Raw genomic sequence first — 26,454 nt, 5'->3', positions numbered from 1 at the left:
TATTAATAATATATTTCTTTAGTTTAAATTGTTAATAGTATATATAAGTTAAATGTACATATTCCAATAATATCTAAATTGATATCAAGAAAAAATGCATTTAAATGACAACATAAGCGTAATATTATGTTTATAATTTAAAAATAAATATCTTAATGTGGAAAAATGATAATATGATGTCATGTGAGACTAATGATTAAAAAATAATATTATTAATGAGATATTTATAAATAATTTTGGTATGGATTTGATTATAAAAAATAAAAAATAAATTAACCTATGGGATGGGATGGGATGAGAACCTTCCACAACAAGTATCTCTATGGGACGGGACACCCGCAATGGGGTCTCGCCAGATTGTCCCGACGGGATGGGTCCGAGCCAATGGCGGGGGGAGTAGGGACAAAGGGGGTACGAGTGTACCCCCAAATTTTTTTTAATAGTATTATATGTTTAAATACAAATTCTGAGTTTATATTAATAATATATGTATAATGTCCCCCTATTTGGCTACTCCAAAAACTACGCGGTCAAAAACTAATGTCCCCCTAATCCATATTTGGCTATTCCTCCAATAAATACTGGAAAAGAAATAAAATACATTTAATAAATCAAAAAGTGGTAAAACTCAATTTTAATTCAAAGCATTTTTTACCGAACACAATAAAAATAACAAACCTATTGCCATCCCCAATTGAAAACCGTCGACTGCTTCTGCTTCTTGCCTTCTTCCGCCGCCGACTACCGCTCTCCAACTCCGGTTTCTTGCCTTCTTCCGTGACTTGTCGCCTCAATTTTCATCATACACTTTGTTCTTTGTTGAAAAGGTCAGTGATTAGGAATTTAGGTGTAAAAGTTTAGTTCATTAAATAATTTAGGGATTTTGGCAGCTTGTGCAAAATAGAATAATGTTTTACACTTTATGACTCTCTCTTATTGTCTTGGAATTGGGGTGAATTGAAAACAGCCGTGCTTCCAATTATTTGTGGATGAGAAATTCTCAATTATGTATTATTTTAGGGATTATAGAGTATTAAATGCACAAGTATTTAATTTTAAATAGCTTAATTGTTGTTTTGGATTCTAAATTATTGTGTTTCAATTTTAAAAATTTGATTTTCTTACTTCTATGATAAGTTATTTTTTATGTCTAGTTATAATTGTTGTGAATGCACAACATTAGAATTGAATGGTCAATATTTATTTTGACAAATTTTGCTTCAATCCTAAAGATGACTTCTCAGATGTATGGCTTGCTTCAATCCTAAAGATTACTTCTCTTCTTTTGACAAGGAAAAGGTACTCAAACTTGCCACTTTTTATCCTTACGATTTTCCAAACATTGATTTGATGGACTTTAAGTGCCAACTTGATATATTCATTGGAGATATGAGAAGTGATGAAGACTTTCAGAATTTGCGAGATATTAGTTCTCTTTTGGTGAAGCTTGTTGAAACAAAAAGAGATGTGGTTTATTCGCGTGTGGTTTTGCTTATCAAGTTGATTTTGATTCTTCCGGTTGCCACTACAAGTGTAGAGAGAGTGTTTTCTGGAATGACGTTTGTGAAGAATAAGTTGAGAATAGAATGGGTGATCAACCTTTGAACGATTGTTTGGTCACTTTCATTGAGAAAGATGTGTTTCTACAAGTATCCGATGATGATATAGTGAATCATTTTGAAGAAATGAAGACTCGTCGAAAATAAATTAGATATAATGTAGTTTATTTTTGTATTTTGAAATGTATGACTCTAAAATTTGTACATTTCAAAATATATTGCTTTTAGTATTAAGTTTTTATTTTTGGTATGTTATATAATGATTTATGATATGACTCGCACCCCCGAATATAAATTCCTGGATCCGCCACTGGTCCGAGCTCCCATGCTGCCATTGGGGGTGCTCTAATAAGACACATTGCACATATACAAATTTATAATTGTATATTATTCTAAAAAATTATATTAATTCTATATATCTCCCTAAACCATGAATTCTATTAATTTGTTGTACTTTATAATGTTGAATTTTTTTGTAGTACATTTAATGTAACTTGAATGGTGGTAATTGTCTATAAATCATGCATATACCTGTTAGATTTCAATATAGATGTTAGATTTCAATTAGGATTCAGAGAATAATTAATATAATTGAATTAGCTTTTTAAGTAAAATAAGGAAATACTTAATAAAGGAACACTTAATTAACACTAATATTTAAATTAAATATCTTAAGTTGTACTAAAAATAAAAATAGAGCAAATAGTTTGGGACGGTCCGAAAATGAAATGTGTGAATAGCATGAGACGGAGTATTGTTCTCTCATTGTTTTATACACAAAAAACTGTAGATTTGACTATACTTTATTCAAGGTGGGAGAGTAGATGTGGAGGCGTGGGTTTAGTCCATTAGGGTTTAGTTTGGGCTTTTTGTGTATTTAATAATATGGGCTTTTAATAATATAGTAGAATTTTAAATTGAACACATTTTTAAAATTACATTTGGATTGTTATTGTATATAATAGTATATATTTTTTAAATTATTTAAATATATTAATTTAATTTAATGTGTTGAAATTACTTTATAAATATATATTTACATTCAAGCTATATATATATATATATATATATATATATATAGTTGTGATCATATGATAACCCCTAAATCTCGTAATAACCCTATAACCAAATCTGGACCGCACATATTTCTAATCTTGTGGCTGAGATTCAAAGTTAGATTTACTTCATAAAAAAAAGGCGGAGGGGTAAATATGTCATTTCCCTTATTTAATTTCTGAATTTCGCCAAATATCACGTAAAATGATAAAATGATATATGTTAGGTTTATTGCATAGAATGATAGTCTTGCCGGATAGAATGATACTCAACTTCATAAAAAAAGGCGGAGGGGTAAATATGTCATTTCGCTCATTTAATTTCTGAATTTCGCCAAATATCACGTAAAATGATAAAATGATATATGTTAGGTTTATTGCATAGAATGATAGTCTTGCCGGATAGAATGATACTCTGAGTTGATAAAATGATACTCTTGATTGATAAAATGATACTCTGAATTTCGCCAAATATCACGTAAAATGATAAAATGACAGGTTTATTGCATAGAATGATAGTTTTGCCGGATAGAATGATACTCTGAGTTGATAAAATGATACTTTTGACTGACTGATAAAATGATAAAATGATAAAATGATATATGTTAGGTTTATTGCATAGAATGATAGTTTTTCCGGATAGAATGATACTCTGAGTTGATAAAATGATACTTTTAGCTTATAAATGTTAGGTTTACTGCATAAAATGATAGTTTTGTCGGATAGAATGATACTTTCTGCCGATAGAATGATAGTTTTGGCGGGTAGAATGATACTTTCAGCCGATAGAATGATAGGTATTTTTGGTGTATAAAATGACATTTTTGTTTAATAAAAAGATACTTTTACCTGATAAAATGATAATTTAAGCGGATAAAATGACAGAAACCTTATAAAAATGATACTCTGAGTTGATAAAATGATACATTTACTGCTTTGTAGGTTTGTATATTATGTATTGTGTCGATTATGTTAGGTTTATTGCATAGAATGATAGTTTTGCCGGATAGAATGATACTATTGATTGATAAAATGATACTCTGATATCATTCTATACTTTTACGTGATATCATTCTATACTTTTGGCTTATAATGATAGTTTCGTCATTTTTAGGTCGAAGTATCATTTTATCGGCTGCGAAATTAAACTATCATTCTATCCGGCAAAAACTATCATTATATCCGGCAAAACTATCATTCTATCCGCCAAAGGTATCATTTTATCAACTAAAGTATCATTCTATCTGTTGTGAGTATCATTTTATCAGTCAAGAGTATCATTTTATCAACTCATAGTGTCATTCTATCCGGCAAAACTATCATTCTATCCAATAAACCTATCATTTTATCATTTTACGTGATATTTGGCGAAATTCAGAGTATCATTCTATACTTTTGGACGACTGAAGTTATCATTCTATACTTTTACTTGATATCATTCTATACTTTTGGCTTATAATGATAGTTTCGTCATTTTTTAGGTCGAAGTATCATTTTATCGGCTGCGAAATTAAACTATCATTCTATCCGGCAAAAACTATCATTATATCCGGCAAAACTATCATTCTATCCGCCAAAGGTATCATTTTATCAACTAAAGTATCATTCTATCTGCTGTGAGTATCATTTTATCAGTCAAGAGTATCATTTTATCAACTCATAGTATCATTCTATCAGGCAAAACTATCATTCTATCCAATAAACCTATTATTTTATCATTTTATCATTTTACGTGATATTTGGCGAAATTCAGAGTATCATTTTATCAACTCATAGTATCATTTTATCAACTCAGAGTATCATTCTATCCGGCAAAACTATCATTCTATGCAATAAACCTATCATTTTATCATTGTATCATTTTACGTGATATTTGGCGAAATTCAGAAATTAAATGAGCGAAATCACAGTTTTACCCCTCCGCCTTTTTTTTATGAAGTAAATCTAAGTTTGAATCTCAACCGCGTGATTTTAAAAATGTGCTGTCCAGATTTAGTTATAGGGTTATTACGATATTTAGAGGTTATCAATATAACGCACGCCTATATATATATATATATATATATATATATAGGGGTGTGATAAAATACAAACTCTCTAAAATACAAACTATACAAACTTTCATCATACTCACTTAATACAATTAATCAACGGTTAATATAAGAGATTTTTCTAATGTCAACATTTTGACATCGAAAAATCAGAATTTGGACACCCCCGTCGACATAATTTGTACACTCCGTACATCCCCCCGGTGACATAATTTGTACATTCCGTTGAAATCGACCCCCGGTGACAGAATTTGTACAGTCCGTTGACATAATTTGTACACCCCGGTGATAGAATTTGTACACTCCGGTGACATAGTTTGTATAGTTTGTATTTTAGAGAGTTTGTATTTGATCACACCTCTATATATATATATATATATATATATATATATATATATATATATATATATATGTATATATTCATTTCCTTTTTCTATTTTTTGTTCTTTGTTCTTTTTAATCTCAGCCCCACGATTTTGTCATCTGACGGTTAGATTGGTGTCACGTGTCATTTAATAATGCAGATATATATATATATATATATATATATATATATATATATATTTAAATTACTATAAGTAGTATACATAGTTATAATTGAGTTGATTTTGATTTATTCCACTAGCTAAGATATTGTTATTTATGACTGAGTTCTATTTCTTTTTTTATGATTCTCAAAATATTATGTTTATGAATATTATCATGCATTATTGAAATTAGTATTGATAAAAGTGAATTTATTATTTGTGAAAAATATGATTTTTGTATTTGTTTGCTCATGTCTTCTTAATTCTAAAAAACATGTTTTAAATCATGAACTATGTAATCAGGTTTGATGGTACTAATAATATGGAAAAGAAAATATTTAAAAAGTTTGAACTTCATATCTTTAATTTATTTATTATTTCTAATTAGCTCTAAAATTATTTTTGGTAGTAAACCGCTCACCAAACATGACTTATAATATCACTTCACCGTTGAACTTTAATATGTTAATTAATGCCAATTTTGGAGCAGTTAGATGGATACTCACAATTTATTTTTCTTTTTAAGTATTAATAATTAAATCATTAAATAAAATTAAAATTAATAATGGTGTAGTATTTTTATTAATAATATATTTCTTTAGTTTGAATTGTTAATAGTATATATAAGTTAAATGTACATATTCCAACAATATCTAAATTGATATCAAGAAATAATGCATTTAAATGACAATATAAGCGTAATATTAAGTTTAGATATTCCAACAATATCTAAATTGATATCAAGAAATAATGCATTTAATTAATGCCCTTGCCCTTCGTCGAGGAAGTAAATGATTTAACAACTACTCTCCATTCGTGCTTTGTCATTGAGTTCTTGAGGCAGCCAACAATTTATTGGTTGTTGTGGCTTGATTTCTTGTGAGATATGTTCTTGAGGCAGTGATGATATAATGATATGGAGTAGTTTAATTAAGATTGGAGGCTCTAATTCTCCATAATTTGTGTTCTATACTCTACCATTCTTCGTCTGTGTTGGGGTGTAGATGTGCTCTATGTTCATATTGACACTAACGAAGAATTTTAGCTATTCATTAATACCTTAGAATGCGAATATTGAAGCAATTTAAACATATACTCCGCATATTGAGAATTAGGGCAAATGTGTCCTTTCACTTCTATATATGACATTATATTGATAACTATTCGATCTATCAAACAATAATATAAAATCTTTATCTTGTTCCTAATCTAGACTCCGACCCGTGTTTCTTGTCACGAGGTACGTATATTGCTATATCCTACCCAGGCTATCAAACATATATAAATAAGTACTCGGTATAAAATCAAGATTGTGCATATACATTTTCATCTTAATATAATATATAACTAAACAATACAGTCCTTTTATAATCCTTTAAAATTTATTATTATTTGTTAAAATCTTAGCCAATTCCTGAAATATTAGGAAATACGGTCAATTGCTTTAGGATTAATAAACATAATGGTAAAAGATAATGTTGATTTTTATCCCCTAACATATAATTTTATTAGTGCTTCGATGATAAGATCATTTAAGATAATTAAGCTATAATGAGCTTTAATTTATGACTCAAATCATGAAATGAGAATCAAGATAATAATTTAATGGTGTTGTTTGGTTGAAAAGATGTAAAACAAGATAAAAAATAATACTAACACATTTGATAGACTAGATTGCTTAGTAGATAAAAAACATTTTTTTCTTTTTAATTATAAGAACTTGTATAATTTCATATTTTAATGTTTATTTTTAAAATCACAATTTTTCGGTCAGTTACCTTAGCACAAATTTATATAATTTATTTTTTTAAAATTTTTATTTAACTATTTTTCAGTTAAAAGTACTTTGATACTCTAAATTAATTAAGGATAAAATGTAATATAACAATTTTGTTATTGTGCAATATATGAATATGTTTATCTTATTTTTTATTACGATTAACTAAACTCTAAGTTAGGATTAATATGATCCAATTTGATTATTACGTTTACTTTGGATTATTTAAGCTAAATTAACAGATTTTTAGACTGTTATTGATTAATAAATTAGTTAATTAATATAAGGTAAAATAGGGCTGCGTTTCGCTTTCTGGCGGTAACGGCCCATATCCGAGTTTATTTAACGCGGCTACACTTTTTGTGAGGGTAATGGCCCAACTTTACTTAATGGGAATGAACAATTCTTTTTCATAAGGGTATCCACAGTGGCAATAGCCCAGCAATAGCCCAGCCATAGCCCAGCCACAAACTCCTCCTGCCACGTCATCAATACTAAAAATCCTCCTGCCACATCAGAAATAGCCCAGCCATATCATAAATAGCCCAGCCACATCAATAGCCACATCACTAAATAACACAATATACGGAATTTAATTTACGAGACATATACGCGAAACATTAATAATACTATTTTACTTTAAAAAAAATCCTCCTGCCACGTCATCAATACTAAAAATCCTCCTGCCACATTAGAAACAAGAGGATCGTCGCAAACACTCACCCACGCCCTTGACAGGGCAACGTTCTCCTCGTCTGTCCACCTTCTCCGTGCCGTGGGGACATCCCCACCCCGCTGCGACGACTCCCCGAACTTCTTTCCCTTGCCCTTCTTCTTTGGGGCGCCACTACCCTGCACTGCTCCCCCAGTTTGAACAGGAGTTTCCGGAACTCCGAGACTATCAAACCCCAAATCCGCCAACGAAAATTCATCAAAACCGCTCGGCGTGAACTGCGCATCCGTTGGGGTCGATGTGTGCGACGAAGCAGTGCTGAAATCAAAACTGGGGCGATAGACGTTCCCCCGCGTCACCTGTGTCGCCGGTACTCCCCCCGGCGTCCCCTGCATCGCAGGTACTCCCCCCGCCGTCCCCTGCATCGCAGGTACTCCCCCCGGCGTCCCCTGCGTCGCCGGTACTCCCCCGGGCATCATCTGCATATTGGGTGCCCACCCCGGCATCATCTGCATATTGGGTCCCCAACCCGGCACCGCCGGGAACCCCCCGGCGGACTCCCTCCGGTCGGCATCCCGGGTAGCGTCTGCTGCCACGGGTACATGTTGTAGTACCCGGGCATCTGATTCCATCCGCCTCCAACATTAATTGGGGGAGTTTGAGAACCACTCGTCCCTGAACTCGGCTCGTTGTTTAGATCCATTTCTCGGTGTTTATCTTGTATAGAAATTTAGATAGAGAGAGTACTCGTTAATACAAGTGGTGCGAATGAAAATGAAGTGCAAATCGCGTATATATAGTGTAGGGACAATTTAAAAAAAAAAAAAAAACTGCTGGGCGATGCGCTGGGCGATCCCGACGCTGCATGGCGCCGAGCGGATCGCCCAGCGCCCGGCGACCGCCTAGCGCTAGGCGATTTTTAATTCCGAAAAAACGCTCGGCGGTTTTCGGAGGCTGCAATGGTTCGCCTAGCGCCGGCGCTCGGCTAGGCGGTGCGCTAGGTGCCATTGTGGATAGCCTAAGGGCCAAAGCGGGCTGAGTCTCACAAGGCAATAAAAACTTAAGATAGCAAACTGAAATTCTCCGTACATACAATACTCCGTACAAACGGGTGAGTTATATTGCTAACTATTTAAGTTACTAACTCATCAATGCAGTGTATTAAAAATGTTAACACAATGACATTAAAATGTCGACACATAATATCAACTCATTATATTGAAATTCAACAAAATGATGTGTTGACATTTTAATGTCATCATGTTGATATTTTTATAAACTGCGTTGATGAGTTAGTAAGTTAGCAAGTTGAGAAAGTTAGCAATTGATCACAACCCCCTGCAACACAAGGCTATTTTAGGAGGTATTCATTCATAAACAAATGCTGTTGGAGAAGGAGATGATGTTTTCTAAAGTTAATCACAAAACAATTTTGTTGCCCGTGCACCTCCAAAATGATGTGCTACTTGCAAAGCAATGTCTCTCTGGTTTCGTTACCTGTTACCGGGTTAGTCCTGTCAATCAAACATATATATTAGATTAGAGGGACTACGAAAGACAGTAGTGGAGAAGATAGTGATGGTGAGTGATGTGTAGTTACCCGTCCGCAACTTTGCATAGTAATTCCCGTTGGTCGTCTCTCAATGGCACATCCGTGAAGTCTGAAAAGAACAGAGAAAAACATCAACAAACTAGAGTCTTAGCCAAGAAATAGCAATGATTTTGCTGGTCTGATCACTTAGTTATTTCTGAAGACGATATATTCCTTTAGTACCTGCACCAGTTATGATGGAACCCTTGAAAGAGGTATTGCCCGTGGTAAGTGCTCCTTCGAGGTTGGCATTGCTCAAATTTACCTAATTAAATACAAACACTTTTAGAAGAGATCGTTAGAATTTCAGCACTAGCTATATTGGAACGACCTGAGTCAGAAAAGTTATACGAAAACAGAAAGAGCATTGACACCTTTGTTACATTAGCCAAGGAGAAATCTGCTCCTCGAAGATCAGCACCAGAAAGATCAGCTCCTGAACATGACAAATATTTTTAAGAAAGGAAAAAGAAGATAAACATAAGAAAACAGTGTCAAACCATATCAAAAGGGAATATCCCACAAAGAGAGAAGATTGCACAAAATCAGTGATAGACTAGGATTGATTACATTGTATTAATTCCTAGAATAGATTGATTACAATTTATTGTAATTACCATAGATAGGGAAATAACTTCCCTATAAACTGAGGGGCTGTAAATCGTTGATTCATCAAGCAATACAGACAATCTTCCACTCTTAATTCCTTTTGCCAATATGCAAATCATCTCCTCTCTCGATTACCATCTCTAAGATGGTATCAGAGCAGTATCGATCATGTGGATCGGTCACTAGCGTGACACCTTCCGCAGAAAACTTCACAAATACAAAAATCGTGAGTACAATCCAAATACCCCATATTCTCGATTCTGAATCACTCCTTGAATGCATATCAAAGTTGATTGCTCAATACAAAGAAACAACCTACCAGCGGTGCAACGAACAATATGCCGCCGCTGCTGGGAGAGGATCAACATCCTCCATCAATGTTGCAACCGGGACAAAATCAGTCCCTCCAGCCACCGAAAGAAGATCTGCAGCACAAGCAGCGGCCGCCGCCGTGAGGAGAGAGCCAGCGGCTGCCTACGCCAGGAAGGAACTTACCACCGTCGTCACGCGTCGCCAACCTCCATCAGCTATCTCAAATCAGCAGCCTGCTATCCAGGCTTCAGTATCAGTTTCTGGTCAGATTGGTCAGAACCAAATAAGAAAACAGCAGCTTAACACTTCAATTGCCGCTCAATTGCCGCCGCATACAGCTTCCCAGCCACTTTCCCTTCACCAGCACCCTATGCCTCCATTGCCCACTCAACAACCTCTGCCAAATATTGGCAGCCAGTATATGCCCCTCCAACCGCCACCGCCACCGCCACTGCCAAACCAACCTCCATCATATGCCGAAGTGGTATCCAATTCCGGCGATAGAGACAAGGCAGCAAGGTTCCCCACTGAAGAGGACTCAGCGGAGAGAACGGCTGGGGTTTCACTGAAGGGGAAGGCAGCTGGGTTTCATGGAAGAAACGAGATCCTTTCCAATAAATCCTCCAAGTTTCAACCCTCACAAATTGGCCCCAAACCTTCCCGAAAATCCCAATTCGAACCCCAAGCCGAAAATACCTCCCGAAATCCACCCCCAATATCTCAAAAATCCGCCTCTGACCCCCGAGCCGAAAATACTTCTCAGATTCTACCCCAAAAATCCCATAAAACACGAAACCACCCCAGAAAACCTGAAAATTTCACTCTGGACCCCCACAAAACCCGAAACATCCAATCTGACCCCCACACAGCAAAAACATTACAGATTGCACCCCAAATTTGTGAAAACCTTGGAAACCTACCATCTATATCTTGTAAAAATTCCTTTGATGTCTTAGCTTATTCCTCTATGTCCCAAACAGGCCATAAAGATACCCATTGGATTTTTGATTGTGGCGCAACTGACACGATGTCGTTTGATGCATCTGATTTTCAAACTATCTCAAAATTCACCAAGTCCTATGTCCAGACGGCCAGTGGGGACCTAGCCCGGGTCCAAGGGGCAGGCACAATTAATATTTCGCCCACTTTATGCCTATCTAATTGCCTTTTTGTGCCATCATTATCACATAAGCTCCTCTCTATTAGTCATGTGACTAAAGAACTGAATTGCAAGTTACTGATGCAACCTCAATTTTGCATGCTACAGGATATCAAGACGGGGACGATAATTGGGTGTGGCACTGAGCGCAACGGACTGTACTATGTGGATGAGATAGCCCAACAGAGTGTTGCAATGCTGACTCACGGACCAACGGACAGGCAGGCTTGGCTTTGGCATCGTCGGTTAGGACATCCATCCATAAGGTATTTACGCATGCTTTTTCCTAAGTTAGCGACCTCTATGAATTCCTTCCATTGTGAAACTTGTTTGTTAGCCAAAAGTCACAGACATACTTTTAAGTTGAATAATACAAGAATAAAAACTCTTTTTGCTTTAATACATTCTGATGTTTGGGGCCCCGCTCCTATTACTGGGGGACAAGGTTTTAGATATTTCGTGCTCTTTATTGATGACTATTCTCGCATGACTTGGATTTATTTCTTGAAACCTAAGTCCGAAGTGTTTGACAAATTCACTGAATTCTTTACCCTAATCCAAACCCAATATCACCAAACAATTCAAATCCTTAGGTCAGATAACGGGGGAGAGTTTGTCAACGAAAAAATGCAAAATTTTTTCAGGGAAAAAGGGATTAGTTCACCAAACATCATGTGCCTATACTCCCGAACAGAATGGGTTTGCAGAAAGAAAAAATCGATATATCCTAGAAATCACCCGAGCCCTTCTACTTGACTCCAAAGTACCCAAGTCCTTTTGGCCCGAAGCTGTAGCTACATCAGTGTACCTTATGAACCGCTTACCCACTGGGATCCTAAACTTCAAAACTCCCCTCGACATTTTTTCCCAACACTTTGAACTTCCATCATTCTTGTCTTTAGAACCCAGGGTGTTCGGGTGTACTGTCTTCGTTCATATCCCTAAACACGAACGTACCAAATTTTCCCCATGTGCCCTAAAATGTGTGTTTCTTGGCTATGGAAAAATTCAGAAAGGGTATAGGTGCTATGACCCAACCACTCGCCAGATACATACCACCTTGAATTGTGATTTTGTGGAAGGAGAATTCTTTTACAGCCAATCTAGTAGTCAGGGGGAGACACCAACTTCAGATGAACATCCGAATAGTGACTTACTAAATTGGCTACCTACACCCATACCCAACACTGTTCCAAGGGAAAACCACTCTGGGGGAGAGTCATCGCCAGATCCTGTCACAGAGGTTGGTCCAACAGACGAGGTTAACAGCACCACCGGGCCGTCAAACCCAGTAGTACAGAACGAAGTGCAAAGTGACATTGACCAAAGATCAACCCCGGCTTTGAATCCTGAGGTACATAATTCCAATATTGATGATAGCATTTCTCCTGAAAGTACTAATATGGATAGGAACAATGAGGCCGAATGTGGAATGAGTAGAGGTGATGGAGATACGGAACAGTCATATGAGCTATCTCCAAGAAGTACAAGAGGAGTCCCACCTCGGAGGTACTCACCAGATTGGAAAGGAAGAAGGGGCAGATATTCTATGGCGAATACCGCACAAGGACAATTATCAGAAATGGCCCGAGCATTCGAAGCCGCCCTGTACGAAGAAGAGGAAATTCCTCAATCATTTGAGGAGGCATCAAGACACAAGCACTGGAGAGAAGCTATGAAGAAAGAAATAGATGCACTCATCAAAAATGAAACGTGGGAGAAGTGCACATTACCTAATGGGAAGAAGCCTGTTGGATGTAGATAGATTTTTACCATCAAAAGAAGAGCAGATGGTTCAATCGAGAAATACAAGGCGAGGCTTGTGGCGAAAGGATACACACAAGTGTATGGAATAGACTATGAAGAAACCTTCTCCCCAGTTGCCAAGCTTAACACGGTTCGAGCTTTACTGTCTGTAGCAGCATGCAAAGATTGGCCCCTACATCAGTTCGACGTCACAAATGCCTTTCTTCGTGGAGAATTAGAAGAAAATAAAGAAGTATATATGGAAGTGCCACCGGGTTGTGCGGCAGATTTCAGAACAGGACAAGTGTGTCGTTTGAGAAAAACATTGTATGGACTAAAGCAGTCCCCAAGAGTCTGGTTTGGAAGATTTTGTCAGGCTATGGCCAAACAAGGGTTCAAACAGAGTCAGTCAGACCACACACTCTTCACGAAAAAAAGGGGAGACAAGATTACCTGCCTAATTATCTACGTAGACGATATGATCATCACAGGGGATGATAGTGAGGAAATTCAAAGCCTGTGAGAGAATCTATTCAAGGAATTTGAAATGAAAGATCTTGGAGCATTGAAATACTTTCTTGGAATTGAAGTGTTGAGATCGAGGCACGGAATATTTCTAAGGCAAAAGAAGTACGTCCTTGATCTATTGGCAGAGACGGGCCTATTGGAGTGCAAATCGGCAGAAACTCCCATGATCCCAAACCACGGCTTGAAGATAGAAGAAGGAGCCGTACTTGCAGATCGCGAACGGTATCAACGATTGGTAGGGAAGCTTATCTATTTATCCCACACTCGGCCAGATATTACTTATGCAGTTGGCATAGTTAGTCAGTTCATGCACCAACCACAAGCTGACCACATGGATGCCGCCTTGAGGATTGTTCGATATCTGAAAGGGACGGTAGGATATGGAGTGTTCTTAGCTAAGAAAGAAACTCTAGAAATCGACGGATACACCGATGCAGATTGGGCAAGTAACCCCGTCGATAGAAAGTCTACAGGAGGCTACTTCACCTTCGTTGGAGGCAACCTTGTCACTTGGAGAAGCAAGAAACAAAAGGTGGTGGCCTTATCTAGTGCAGAAGCTGAGTTCAGAGGAATCAAAAGTGGACTTATGGAAATAATGTGGTTAAGGAGGTTGTTAACGGAAATTGGCTACCCACCTACGAGGAAAAGTCAATTATTTTGCGACAACAAAGCAGCAATCAGCATCTCAGAAAATCCGGTGCAACATGACAGAACTAAACATGTGGAAGTTGACCGTCACTTCATTAAAGAAAATCTCGAGGCAGGTACCATTGAGTTCCCATTTGTACGATCAGAAGAACAGTTGGCAGACATCTTGACCAAGGCAGTTCATCCGAAAGCTTTCAAGGAGATTTTAGGCAAGTTGAGTATCGGAGATACCGTTTCTCAACTTGAGGGGAGTGTCAAACCATATCAAAAGGGAATATCCCACAAAGAGAGAATATTGCACAAAATCAGTGATAGACTAGGATTGATTACATTGTATTAATTCCTAGAATAGATTGATTACAATTTATTGTAATTACCATAGATAGGGAAATAACTTCCCTATAAACTGAGGGGCTGTAAATCGTTGATTCATCAAGCAATACAGACAATCTTCCACTCTTAATTCCTTTTGCCAATATGCAAATCATCTCCTGTCTTGATTACCATCTCTAAGAAACAGTAGCTACTAGTTTGATATGTCTACTTGTTAGCATGAAGCCATGAACAAACTCCCATAAACGAAGGTTAAGATTCCAGAATGTCATCTTCATTTTATCTGCTCTCTACAAAAATTGTGTAGGCTATAATACAATCAATCCACAAACATAACAGAAAATCAAGTAGTTTAGCACATCACAAAAATATCTTAGGCAAATAGTGAAGACTGTATTACAGTCCCCACAATTGCCGGTGGATCAATGGATAGTATAAAACCAAGCTCTACTATAGTTTGGGTAAGAAGATACACTTCCATCACAAGTATTTATCATCTTTAGTAAGATCTGTCATCAGGGGAACGATTCTAATTTATTTACAAACAACTCACCTAGTTTCCCTCCAATTCATCATTTACGTATCGACCTAAAGTCTACAGTGATTATCAGCCAGCCCCGTGCATTTATGCAAATCAAACTTTCATCTTCAAGGAAGCCATATCCATGAAACAGTAGAAATTCTTGGCCATTCAAAACGCTCGACGAAGAAAAGAAGCTGTTCAACTTGGGAACAAGACAGAAACTATGGATATACCTGTTAAATCAGCATCAAAGAAGCTGGCCCCCAGTAATTTAGCTCCTTTAAAGTTTGCTTGCCTTAGTATTGACTGCCAAAAAACCCAGCAACTAACTCATTGACATTCACTAGTGAAACTGCAACATATACCATACAATCTCCATAAATGTGATCCGAGCTAAATACGAATATTTCTAAACTGGGTATGCATCAAGCTAGCAAAACCATCCCTAATTTCATCAATCAGGAAGAAACCAAACGGAAAATCGCAGATAAAACATATTGCAAAAACGCCTACCGTCTTAAAATCTTGCTTGATCAATGTCTTGCCACTAAAATCTTTCCCAGTTAGATCCTGCCCCCTTGTCACTTCAGCGCCATAAGGACCTCCCCCCTAATCATGATATATTACACCCCCAATTTAAGATCGATCAACATAAAAAAAAAACAAAAGCATGAAATAAACTAAACGATCGACAATTCAGCGAGATCATATTTAATTAAATTCAAGAATTACCTTAAATGCGAGGGCAGGGTTGGAAGCAAAAACAAGTGAAGCGGAAACTAGTGCAAGGACACTAACTTTAGAGAATGAATCACATATGGAAGATAGATTGCTCCGAAATTGAGTGCCCTAAAAAATAGCAAATGCGATTTAAGTTAAACAAAATGAAAAATTAGGAGATGATTTTTGTTGAGGCGGCGAGTACCTGCGGCGGGCTGCAGCTGGCAAGGGGAGGGGAAGCGGTGAGGGAGTGGGAATTTTGGTGGTGAGACAAAGATGTGGTGGCGGTGGTGAGGTTTGGAAGAGGGGAACAACAGCAGAAGTTGAGAGCAGCCATTGATGAGTGGTGTTGGATAACTGCTAGCTGCTAATGTTTGTTTGGATAATCCGACTCATGCTTGTGCTTACGTGGACAATTTCATTTTCATATCATTTGTTTAAAATAATTAGAGATCGAATGCGCATACTATAATATTTTAATTTAAAAACTCAGACAAATTTTAATATTCAAATAAAACGACGTAATGAACTAACATGATATTTACCACCCCAAACATGGTAAGATTTTATAATGAACTATTACCAACCCTTCAAAACATGGTAAGAATTTTCTTTTATTTAAGATTTAATAATTCGGTTATGCTTATATTCTTATGGTATTTGTTACTTATAATAATAATAATCTAATTTGTATTTGTCTATGAATGTGTTGCTAACGGCTTTGCATAAATGATTCAAGCACTCACATCCTGTGCTTCAGGCAACGTGCAAGTTCTCCTCTAATTAGTATACACCAGTACTCCTCCACTAGTTGCAAGTTATCGACATGCATTTTTGCAGTGTAGAGAGGTTTATGCGTCCAGTGTTGTCGCGTCTATGTTGGAAGAACTCTTTCCTCGTTGCCAACGTGTTGTCTATGTGCAAGAATAAATCATGTCTTGTCGTAAGCAACGATAGAATATTTCTAGCCCATCGCAATTTTTTGGAGAACCATCATTAGTTGCTAATTGGATGCTTCTCTTTTTCAATGTATGGATTGCTTACACCGGCATTCATTGGTCTCCTATGCCTCCATTTGATGCGTTGCTAGCTATCCGAAATTTGGAGGTAATCGATGTTCGATTGTAATTAATCCTAATTAGTAGAGTTTGCTAAATATGTTTTTCATATATAAAATTATTTGAGTTTTTTTTGTATTATTAAGTTTATCTTTATTTTGCTTATTATAATCTATAATTGTAAACTATGAACTAAACGAATAGTAATCATAAATTGTGCACACATAAAATACATACCTTATAAGATAAAGACTCATCCCGTATTGGATATATATCAAATTTCTTCAAAATAGATACCAAGACAAATGTAGTTTCGAAATATTGATGTGTATAATCAGTTATTTCTAGCGTTGAATTAAAATTGGTCGTGGCAATCTAATTGGGTGAGGAGTGAGACATTACCATTTGATGCGATACCCATCGAACAGAGACGGCCGATCGAGTTTGTCTCTTTGCCCGGCCGCACTCAATTTTAATTGAGATTTATCGATATTTGTCTGAGTTCAAATCTTGGATTCAGATTCAAAGCTATCATGAACATAGTTAATCTTTAAATTTCTTTAATTCATTTATTAATAAAAATATACTATCAGCATATATATCCCCTCCGATAAATATATAGCAGACTGAAATAGAAAGCATGTGGATGGTACTATATTTTCCTTAATAGGAAAACAAATAATCATTCAAGATTTGTGGGAATGGGGGGCATGGGGACAGTAGCCCAAGATGATAAGCTTATAGTGCTCTGACCTTTAATCTTTATGCTTTGATATGGCAACCGTCGCACCTATCCTTTTCTCACACTTGCTATCTTTTCAACTAGAGATAGATATGGCAAGTATTTAATTTCCAAAAGGAAAATATCAAATTATGTAAATAGGAGTAATAGATTTGGGTTCTCATATGGTTTCCTTGTATGGATAGGAGTCCTTTTATACATGGAAATTTCCTTGTTCGAATCCTATTTCCTACTGGAGATAGGATTGCAGTCTCTTCTATATATAGGGAGATAGATAGGATTTGATGCATACATATTATTTGTGCCACGAATAAAAATCAATCCCAACATGTGGTGTGCAGCAGGGAATATGGCGATGAATCAGGACGGTATCAACACATCCAACAGCACCACCACCACCACCAACCCGAACCCTAACCCTAACCCTAACCCTAGTCCTAACAACGAGGCCAGCGACATCGAGATCTCCCAGCCGTCGGGGATCCGCCGCCGCCCCCGCGGCCGCCCCCCCGGCTCCAAGAACAAGCCCCGCGCTCCCATCCCCGTTCCCGTTCCCATCCCCAACGCTGCTAACCGCACGCACTACATCGAAATCGCTGCCGGCAGCGACATCTGCGAATACCTCGCCAACATCGCCTGCAGCCGCCAAGTCGGCGTCTCCGTCTCCAGCGCCTCCGGCCGAGTCACCAACGTCACGCTCCGCCAGCCCAACGGCGTGTCCACTGTCACCGGGATATGCGAGATTATCTCCCTCTCCGGAGCCTTTCTGCCGGCGTCGATTTCGCCGCCGGGATACGCCGCATTGAACGTCTCCCTCGCCGGAAACCAGGGCAAGGTCTTCGGCGGCCATGTCGTCGGCACTTTGATGGCCTCAGGTCCGGTCATAATCATTGCCAACTCATTCACGAATGACAATTTTGAGCGGCTGCCGCTCCAACACCCCGGCGACGGAATGCAATCGCAGCCGGCTGGACCGTCGAATTTGGGTAGCAACGGCGGCATGTTTTGGCCTCCGCTGGGCCTTCCTCCGTCTTATTAGGGCGAGCAATTCTTCCTAGTAAAGTAAATTGCTTAGATCTCAACTCCAATTCTTCATAAATTTACTACTAGTATGGGAGTATTGTTTTGTTAGATGTCTAACTTAGTTTCCATTGTTTTGCTTCATAAATTTAGTAGTACTATTTCTTTTTTGTTGTATACATACTCCACATTAGATTCTATTGTTTTGTGTTGCTATATGCTACTTGCAAATTTTTTAATATTAGATGTCAATATACTTTCATTATATTAGAGTTAATTAAGTACTTTCATTACTAAGTGATCTCTCACTACATTTAAAATACTAATTTATTTATACTAAAAAATCCCAAATTAACGAACTAAAATAAAAAGTGCGAGTAATATAAGATGAAAGGAGTATATTTGATACATTAGATTGGATCTCACAACTTAATTTTAAATGAATAAAACATAAGATAACGAGTTACATTCACCAACTTCTTCAACTAAAATAATTAAATAATTTAATTATAAACAAATAATTATATAATAATCAATAATAGCAACAACAAGCAACCAAACGGCAACTAGGGATGTCAATCGGGCCAACCCTATTCGGGTTGCTGGTCAATCGGGTGCAGACTAATCGGGTTGTGATTTTTTTCGGGTTATAAAAGTTCAACCCTAACCCTAAAAGCTCGGGTTTCGGGCTAGCCCATCGGGTTGCTACCGATAAAATTAATATGCGATCAATCCAATAAATAATGGTGAAAATTAGTTATATTTATAAAATATAAATTATTTACTTATGATAAATTTGAGATCTATGCTTAAACTCAAACATAAACATGATCAAATACTAATATTTGAGATTTATGCAAAATAAAACATAAACATCATGATTTAAAGCATGTTTAGAAATTTAAATATATTTTTTTAGTGAATTTGAAGTTTCTAATTCATTTATCTATTATTATATTAACAAAAACTTAATCCATAATTTATATATTTAATATATAAAATGGAAAGTTATTTATTCAGTAATCTATATTATAAAATAATCAATGAAGTGTTGAATTAGAGTCAAACAAATAGAACTATAGAAATTTTATGGGGTTTTCGGGCCAGCCCATCGAGTTTTCGGGTCTGGCGCTAACGGGTTGCGGGTTAATCGAGTGCGGGCTAATCGGGCTGTAATTTTATCGGATTGGAAATTTTCAGCCATAACCCTGTAAATTTGGTAGCTATTCGGGCCAGCCCACGGGTTGCGGGCTAAATTCGCATCCCTAACGGCTATATGCGATAAGTATAAGCATTCGCGAACTTAAGTATTAAAAAAATGACAATTTATGTAACACATACTACAATGCCAAATATTCAATAAATTATCGTGTAATTTTTTTCCCGAGGTTATTTATCGTGTAAATTATATTGGTTTCCTTTTCACCGAAAATTTATGTTTTAGTCGAGTTGACTAAAATGCACGATTTAAAAAAAATACTATTAATTTGAAAAACAACTTCAATAAATACTACCGTCCTCTAATAATTATCCATTTTAGTTCCGACACGAGTTTTAAGAAATATAAAGGAAAGTGAGTTGAAAAAGTTAGTGGAATATGAGTCTCATTTTTATATAATAGTTTTATAATAAAATATGAGTGAAATGAATTAATGAAATGTGAGTTCTACTTACCATTTATGGTAAAAATGAAAATATACAATTAATAGGGGACGAACAAAAATGGCAAAACTGGACAATTAATGGAGATTGAGGGAGTAGTGCATACTCTTTTCGTCCCATAATAGGAGTCACATTTGATGTGAGCACAAATTTTAAGAAATACCAAAGAGTAGTGGGTTGGAAAAATTAGTGAAATATGAAATCCACTATTAATTTTCAATTAGAATGTGAGTGAAGTGAGTTAGAGGATGTGACATTTACTTATCATATTTGGTAAACGTGAAACGTGTCTCTTATTATGAGACTCAGAAAGTATTAATATTTACCTAAGGGCATCAGCAGTGGAGCGTCCTAAGGCGCGCCCTATGGCGCGCCACGTCATCAGTTTTATCCTCCTTCCCCCCATCTGCAGTGGGGTGCCCTAAGGCTCGCCACATCATCGTTTTATTGTTTTGTTTTCGGAAGACGGCTCCATGTCAGACAACCCGTACGATTCCGTACTGAAATTGAGATCGTACTGGGTGTCGGCGTCGAATGAACGATATTCGCCGGGTTCTGTACCCGGCCAACGCGCCTCTCCGCTAAACATAGGACTATTAGGACTTGAATCCATTTCGTAGTAATTATGTAAATGTAATAATAAATTTCGAAAGTGACATCGTGAAATGAAATTACAAATGAACTATATTTATAAAAAAACGAAATCGCGTGTCATCGTCCGCGTCGCCCACAGTGGGCGCGGACGATGGGCATCGTCCGCCCTATACTCCGTGCCCTTAGTATAGGGCGCGACGATCGTCCGCGACCTATGTCACGCACCCGCAATGGGGCGGACGATGCGCCATCGAACGTGCCATCGTCCGCCCCATTACGGATGGCCTAAAGTTTAATAAAGATCAATTTCCATGTATTAACTGTCTTTCCATAAATGTGGAGGAGATAATGCGGTTGGATAAAAAAGAGGGGAAAAAAAACGAAAAAAGGACCTATAAACCGCCACTATCCTATTTTTAGGGTTAACTGTACTTATTTGGCGGGAAATACGAAGCGGCTCAAGAGTCGAATTCCACTTAAGCGTCTCCTACAAACTTGATAGTTAATCTCAATTTTAATTCTCAAAACACGCCGCCCTCTGCTGCTTCCACACTCATCCATTGCTCGTAATAAGTTGCTCTCTCCCGTTCTCATATTTTTTTTGCATTTGTTGTGTATATAATGAATGTGTTATTGTTTTTGTGAACGTCTCTGTAATGCGGTGGTTGAGAATTGTGGAGTTTATTCGTTGCGTTTTTTTGTTGTGTCGAATTTCTTCTGCACCGCGGTATGCGCAACTTATTTGCTTCGTCTTGCTTGATTCGATAGGGCTGCGTCGAAATGACGGTGTTGAGGTCTAGGAATACTTCGTCTACTGCGAAATCGGAGCTTTCGCAGGCATCGGCTCCGCTAAATGTTGTTGCTGAACCTGTGACGCCGCCGAAAACCTCTGAATTCGTGAATCCGTCATTGAAGGATGTGTGCACTCCGAAGGAAGATGTTTTGGGTCCGGAGATAGGGTTTGTCGATGGTGCCGGCTTGGTTATGGTTTCTAAAAGTGGAAATGTGCGAAGAGTCAGTGCTCGGTTGGCGAAAAAGGCAGGGGAGTGTGTTGGGGTTGGGAGTGGGAAGAGGAAGAAAGTCGAAGGGACTTCTTTAGCTTGTGTTCATACAAGGAATTTGAAGAGACGTGGTTCTGATATGAAATTGGGGGCTGGGGGTTCCGATCGGAATACTGATGCAAATATAGTTTCGGAAGTTTTAAAGGATTCGGATGGTGGAGATTTCATGGATTTGTTAGAAGATACTGTGATGATTGAGGATGGTGCGAGTGCTGCCAGGTTAGGATTTGGTTGCGATATTAATTATTCTGTGAGGGAAACTCGGGATATTGGCCAATGCAAGAAGAAATCAAGCATGGAGACTAAAGCTTTAGGGTCTGAATCATCTGGAAAGGATAAGCTGGAGAATGGTTTCTTGAGCTTGAGGTCAGGGAAGAGAGTTCCACAGAGAGAAATAAGTGACATTCGTATTGGTGGTGCTTCATTGCAAGGAATTCAGCGTGGTAAAAAAGGTGGTACAAATTGTAGTGATGATGTACCTGCGAAGAGTATATCAGAGGCTAAATCTGATATAACTACTAGAGGGAGACCAAGCAAAGAAGGAAAAGGGAAAATGAAATTGGACTATGAGGCATCTCCCTCTAGTGGCATTGAGACAGTGAAACTTAACGTAGAGAATTTGAACGGAAGTAGTGGCTCAGGTGTTGACCAATTAGCAACCAATGAGGTACCGCCAGATGAAGTTCAGGTTAGAGGGACTAATTTGAGTGAAATTGATACAAGAAGTGCACATAGGGCACGTTTCAGAAATTTTGCCAGGAGAAATGCGTCTAGATTCGCTCATTTTTCTGCCCGAGATGAATTTGGTGACCGTGCTCATGATGCTTCTGGAACTGATGTCGCACCTCGTGAAACCAGTAATAGAATAGAAGATTGGCCTGGTCCTTTTTCTACTGCCATGAAAATTATTAAGGATCGTGAAACTAATAGGAATGGGGGGAAGCATGGGGGTTCTACTGATGTGAGTGAAACGGTTGAACTGAAGTGGATCCCCAAGAACCATGAGTCTTGTAGACACCAGAAGCATGTTCCTTCGTTGCAAGACATATGCTTGTCAATTCTTTCCAGTAATGCCGATGCTATCACTTCTCTTGACTTTGTCCCAGATGCACTGAGGCACAAGATCTGTTGGTTTCTTTGTGATAATCGAAGCATGGATGGTCATTTTCTTGAATTGCTTGTGCATGATACTCCAACAGAGATCCGCATAAGAGATTGTTCATGGTTATCCGAGGAGCAATTTGTCAAGATATTTAGGGGTTGCAACACCAGCAAGTTAACGGTGCGATTTTAATCCTTTGAACATTTTGCATTTCCATGCCCATAAAACTGATATTCCCTTGAACACAAAGTTTTTTCTCTTGAGTTGTATTATGCCTCTTCTTGTCATGCTGGTGAATTAATATGAAGAGGTAGCTATCTGCTTCTGAATGATGTTATTTACTGTTTTTGCCACATTGACATAATGCTTTTAAGATGTAACCTCCAGTTGACCTAATTAGGATACCTCGTGACAGGGCTGTATGTACTTAGTCAACTTCAGCTACATGCACTTTGTATCTGAAGGATCTGATGTTATCTGTCTGTCTCTAATAGGTGTTACAATTTGATCAAGGTGGAGCCTGTATGCCTGACTACATCCTACATTCTACCCTGGCTCGTTTACCAAATAGTCTTCCTGCTTTGACAGCGATATCCTTGAAAGGTGCATATCGTCTCTCAGACGCTGGACTTAATATACTTGCCTCAGCTGCTCCTTCTCTCAAATCTGTTGATATCAGTCAGTGCCCCCTGCTTACCTCTGAAGGAATCTGTTCTCTGGCTAGCTCACTGAGATTAGTTTTAAGGGAATTATACATTGATAATTCTCATGGGATAGATGCTATGCTCATTCTCCCGGCTCTGCAAATGCTAGGGAATCTGGAGGTTCTATCTGTAGCTGGAATTCTAACAGTTTCTGATGATTTTGTTAGTGAATTTGTCTCCACACACGGTTCCAGAATGAAGGAGCTTGTTTTAGCAGATTGCAAGTTGGTGTCTTCCAATAATATTGATGTATATATTTTCAGGCTTCTTTTGGGTGTTCAAAATTTTATTAATGGTTTGACAATTTTACAGAGAGTTGACTGATTCTTCTTTGCAAGTCATTGGTGATAAATGTGCTAACTTACAAGCAATAGACCTCACGAACTTGGTCAAATTGACGGATATTTCCATAGGTCATCTTGCAAATGGTTGCCAGGCAATTCAAATGCTAAAATTATGCCGCAACTCATTCAGGTATCAAATTATTCACTTTAGCTGCATTATGTTTGGCTATAGAATACATTATTGTACCAGAGCTTGATCTTGACCTATTCTAAAGTATGTGCCTTGGTTTTAAGTGTATAAGTCACTTTTCTTGTTTATTTTTTTATATTACCTTACCAAATGTTGGAATTGGAAACTGATTGCTGAGATCTCCTATTCTATGTTTGGACAGTGATGAGGCTATTGCTGCATATCTTGATGTTAATGGGGCATTTCTCAAGTGCTTGTCGCTTAATAATGTTATACAGGTAAGATTTGTTTGGTTTCCTACACCCTAAAAGTCATTCCGTTAACGAAATGCAATCTCAAATATATGTAGCTTAGTAGCTGTTATTATATTTGTTCTGTTATACCAGAAGCATAGACAAGTTTATATAGTTTTATTGCCTCATATACAAATCCTACTCGAGAAGGAGAATGAGAAAGGATAAAGAATACACTGACCAGAAGAAAGTAGTGCTTCATTTAGTTGGCTCAGCTGTCTGTCTGATTTTGATTGACATTCATACTTGTTTTTTGGTTAACAGCAGTGTGGTTTATTTCAGGTTTCAAGGCTTACTGCTCTATCACTTGCAAGAAATTGCAAAAACTTACGTAGTTTGGACCTATCCTGGTGTCGCAATTTAACCAATGAAGCACTGGGATTGATTGTGGATTCATGCTTATTGCTAGAAGTGCTGAAATTGTTTGGCTGCACACAGGTCTGGTTTCAAAATAAAAAAGCATTAAGATTGAAAGGGTACTTTAGTTATGCTATGCTGTTTACTCAGTATGTTGAGGTGCAACTGCTATATATCAATTGATTAGAAAACGGTGATTGTTTTCCAGGTTACTGATGTTTTTGTTGATGGACACTCAAATCCACAAGTGAAACTTATTGGATTGAAGATGACTCCAGTATTTAAACATATTGAGTTTCCGGATTTCCTTCTAGGTCCACTGCGATACCCATCCGCCTCTCTTTGAATTAATATGGTACCAGTGCTCTCTTGCCTTTTGCATCTTGTGCATAAATGGTGGCACAAGTTCCATTTTGGAGCTGATTTGATTATATTATCTTGAATCAAAGCAATATTGTTGTATGCGGGGTGTTGTTTAAACAGACTCTGAAAATCTCCACTTTAGGTTTATAACAAGTTAGAATCAGATGTTGGTTTTGAACTCATGAATCTTGACCAAATTTAGAAACTATATGAAATGAAACTTGATCCCCGAGGAAGATACATTTCCCTTAACATTTGTAGGTAATGATCTGATTTGGTCCACAGTGCTTGGAGACTGTTGTCTTGATAGAGGTAATGATCTTATTGTTCAAGTAGCCTCGCCTTCTATTATCTCTTGTTCCAGGATCCATCCATTACTGTCTGCATAAGCGTTTCATTTTTTCATTCTGTGCTTTTCCAGACATGGAAAATGATTGTTTCAGTTTATATGTACTCATTGGTAACATTTTGTGGTACAACCTGAAATCTGCTGCTTATTTTACGGTAGTACTTTTTTCTGCTGCCACTGGCTGTACAATCTAGTGAACTACCACTGGCCGTACAATCTAGTGAACCCCCTCCGTCCGTGATTAAATGTCTCATATTTGATCGGCATGGCTATAGGGATGTCAATTGGGCTAACCCACTCGGGTTCGGGCCAATCCACTCGGGTTTTCGGGCTATTTGGGTGCGAGTTATTCGGGTTGTGAATTTTTCGTGTTATAAATTTTTGGCCCTAACCCTAAATCTTCGGGTTTCAAGCTAACCCACAGGCTATTCGGGTCAAAAGTGATCTTGTATTACTTTCTATCAAATCCAATATTCTAACTTATAAAAAAACATATTGTCGCAAATAGTAAAGCATTATCAAGGTGATCAAGAGAATGAAAATAATAGCAATTGAAAATTGAAACAAAATACATAAACATATTGTGAATCTGACTACAATTGAATGAAAATTATGCATTTCAAAGGAGTTGAATGACATTCTTAATTGTATACCCAAAAAATAAATTTTAACTTTTAATTTGAGAGAGAAGGCATGATTACCATATATATTTTATATCAATGATGCATTTAATATTGATATTACCATATATATACATCATATGAGTATATTACCCAAAATTTTAATTATATTTTTTTTAAATGCTCAACCCATGGGCTAACCCACAACCCACCCGGGCAAGCCTGCATAACCCGTCGACCCAAA

At 37.4% G+C, this 26,454-nt stretch overlaps 3 protein-coding genes across 3 annotated transcripts; 2 read left to right on the top strand and 1 right to left on the bottom strand.

Annotated features, from left to right (window-relative positions):
- Positions 1-8,678: 8,678 nt before the first annotated feature.
- Positions 8,679-16,190, bottom strand: LOC121743980 (thylakoid lumenal 15 kDa protein 1, chloroplastic-like). The gene is made up of 8 exons (XM_042137405.1): positions 16,017-16,190; positions 15,824-15,940; positions 15,605-15,700; positions 15,325-15,397; positions 9,608-9,669; positions 9,417-9,498; positions 9,243-9,303; positions 8,679-9,156 (listed from the first exon to the last, which is right to left on the bottom strand). The coding sequence occupies exons 1-8, from the start codon at positions 16,146-16,148 to the stop codon at positions 9,105-9,107; spliced, it is 675 nt and encodes a 224-aa protein (XP_041993339.1). The 5' UTR covers positions 16,149-16,190; the 3' UTR covers positions 8,679-9,104.
- Positions 16,191-17,925: 1,735 nt separating this feature from the next.
- Positions 17,926-18,803, top strand: LOC121805086 (AT-hook motif nuclear-localized protein 20-like). The gene has a single exon (XM_042204867.1). It carries the CDS (start codon positions 17,940-17,942, stop codon positions 18,648-18,650), a length of 711 nt encoding a protein of 236 aa, XP_042060801.1. The 5' UTR covers positions 17,926-17,939; the 3' UTR covers positions 18,651-18,803.
- A 2,524-nt stretch (positions 18,804-21,327) lies between these two features.
- LOC121743971 lies at positions 21,328-25,506 on the top strand. The gene is made up of 7 exons (XM_042137393.1): positions 21,328-21,453; positions 21,656-23,230; positions 23,545-23,978; positions 24,067-24,228; positions 24,431-24,506; positions 24,804-24,959; positions 25,087-25,506. Exons 2-7 carry the CDS (start codon positions 21,668-21,670, stop codon positions 25,222-25,224), a joined length of 2,529 nt encoding a protein of 842 aa, XP_041993327.1. The 5' UTR covers positions 21,328-21,453; positions 21,656-21,667; the 3' UTR covers positions 25,225-25,506.
- The last annotated feature ends 948 nt before the right edge of the window (positions 25,507-26,454 follow it).

This window comes from Salvia splendens, chromosome 1, assembly GCF_004379255.2.
Source record: "Salvia splendens isolate huo1 chromosome 1, SspV2, whole genome shotgun sequence".
In the NCBI taxonomy this organism is placed as follows: domain Eukaryota; kingdom Viridiplantae; phylum Streptophyta; class Magnoliopsida; order Lamiales; family Lamiaceae; genus Salvia; species Salvia splendens.
Note: the sequence above shows the minus strand (reverse complement) of the source record. Positions and strands in the feature narration are given on the sequence as shown.

Excerpts from the sequence above, each read along its gene's own strand:
- LOC121743980 (XM_042137405.1), bottom strand. The coding sequence starts at position 16,148 with ATGGCTGCTCTCAACTTCTGCTGTTGTTCCCCTCTTCCAAACCTCACC. Across the intron at positions 9,304-9,416 it reads TTCCATCATAACTGGTGCAG|ACTTCACGGATGTGCCATTG; the intron begins GTACTAAAGGAA and ends TGTTCTTTTCAG. Across the intron at positions 9,157-9,242 it reads CTATGCAAAGTTGCGGACGG|GACTAACCCGGTAACAGGTA; the intron begins GTAACTACACAT and ends TTTGATTGACAG.
- LOC121805086 (XM_042204867.1), top strand. The coding sequence starts at position 17,940 with ATGTGGTGTGCAGCAGGGAATATGGCGATGAATCAGGACGGTATCAAC.
- LOC121743971 (XM_042137393.1), top strand. The coding sequence starts at position 21,668 with ATGACGGTGTTGAGGTCTAGGAATACTTCGTCTACTGCGAAATCGGAG. Across the intron at positions 23,231-23,544 it reads GCAACACCAGCAAGTTAACG|GTGTTACAATTTGATCAAGG; the intron begins GTGCGATTTTAA and ends TGTCTCTAATAG. Across the intron at positions 24,229-24,430 it reads TTATGCCGCAACTCATTCAG|TGATGAGGCTATTGCTGCAT; the intron begins GTATCAAATTAT and ends ATGTTTGGACAG.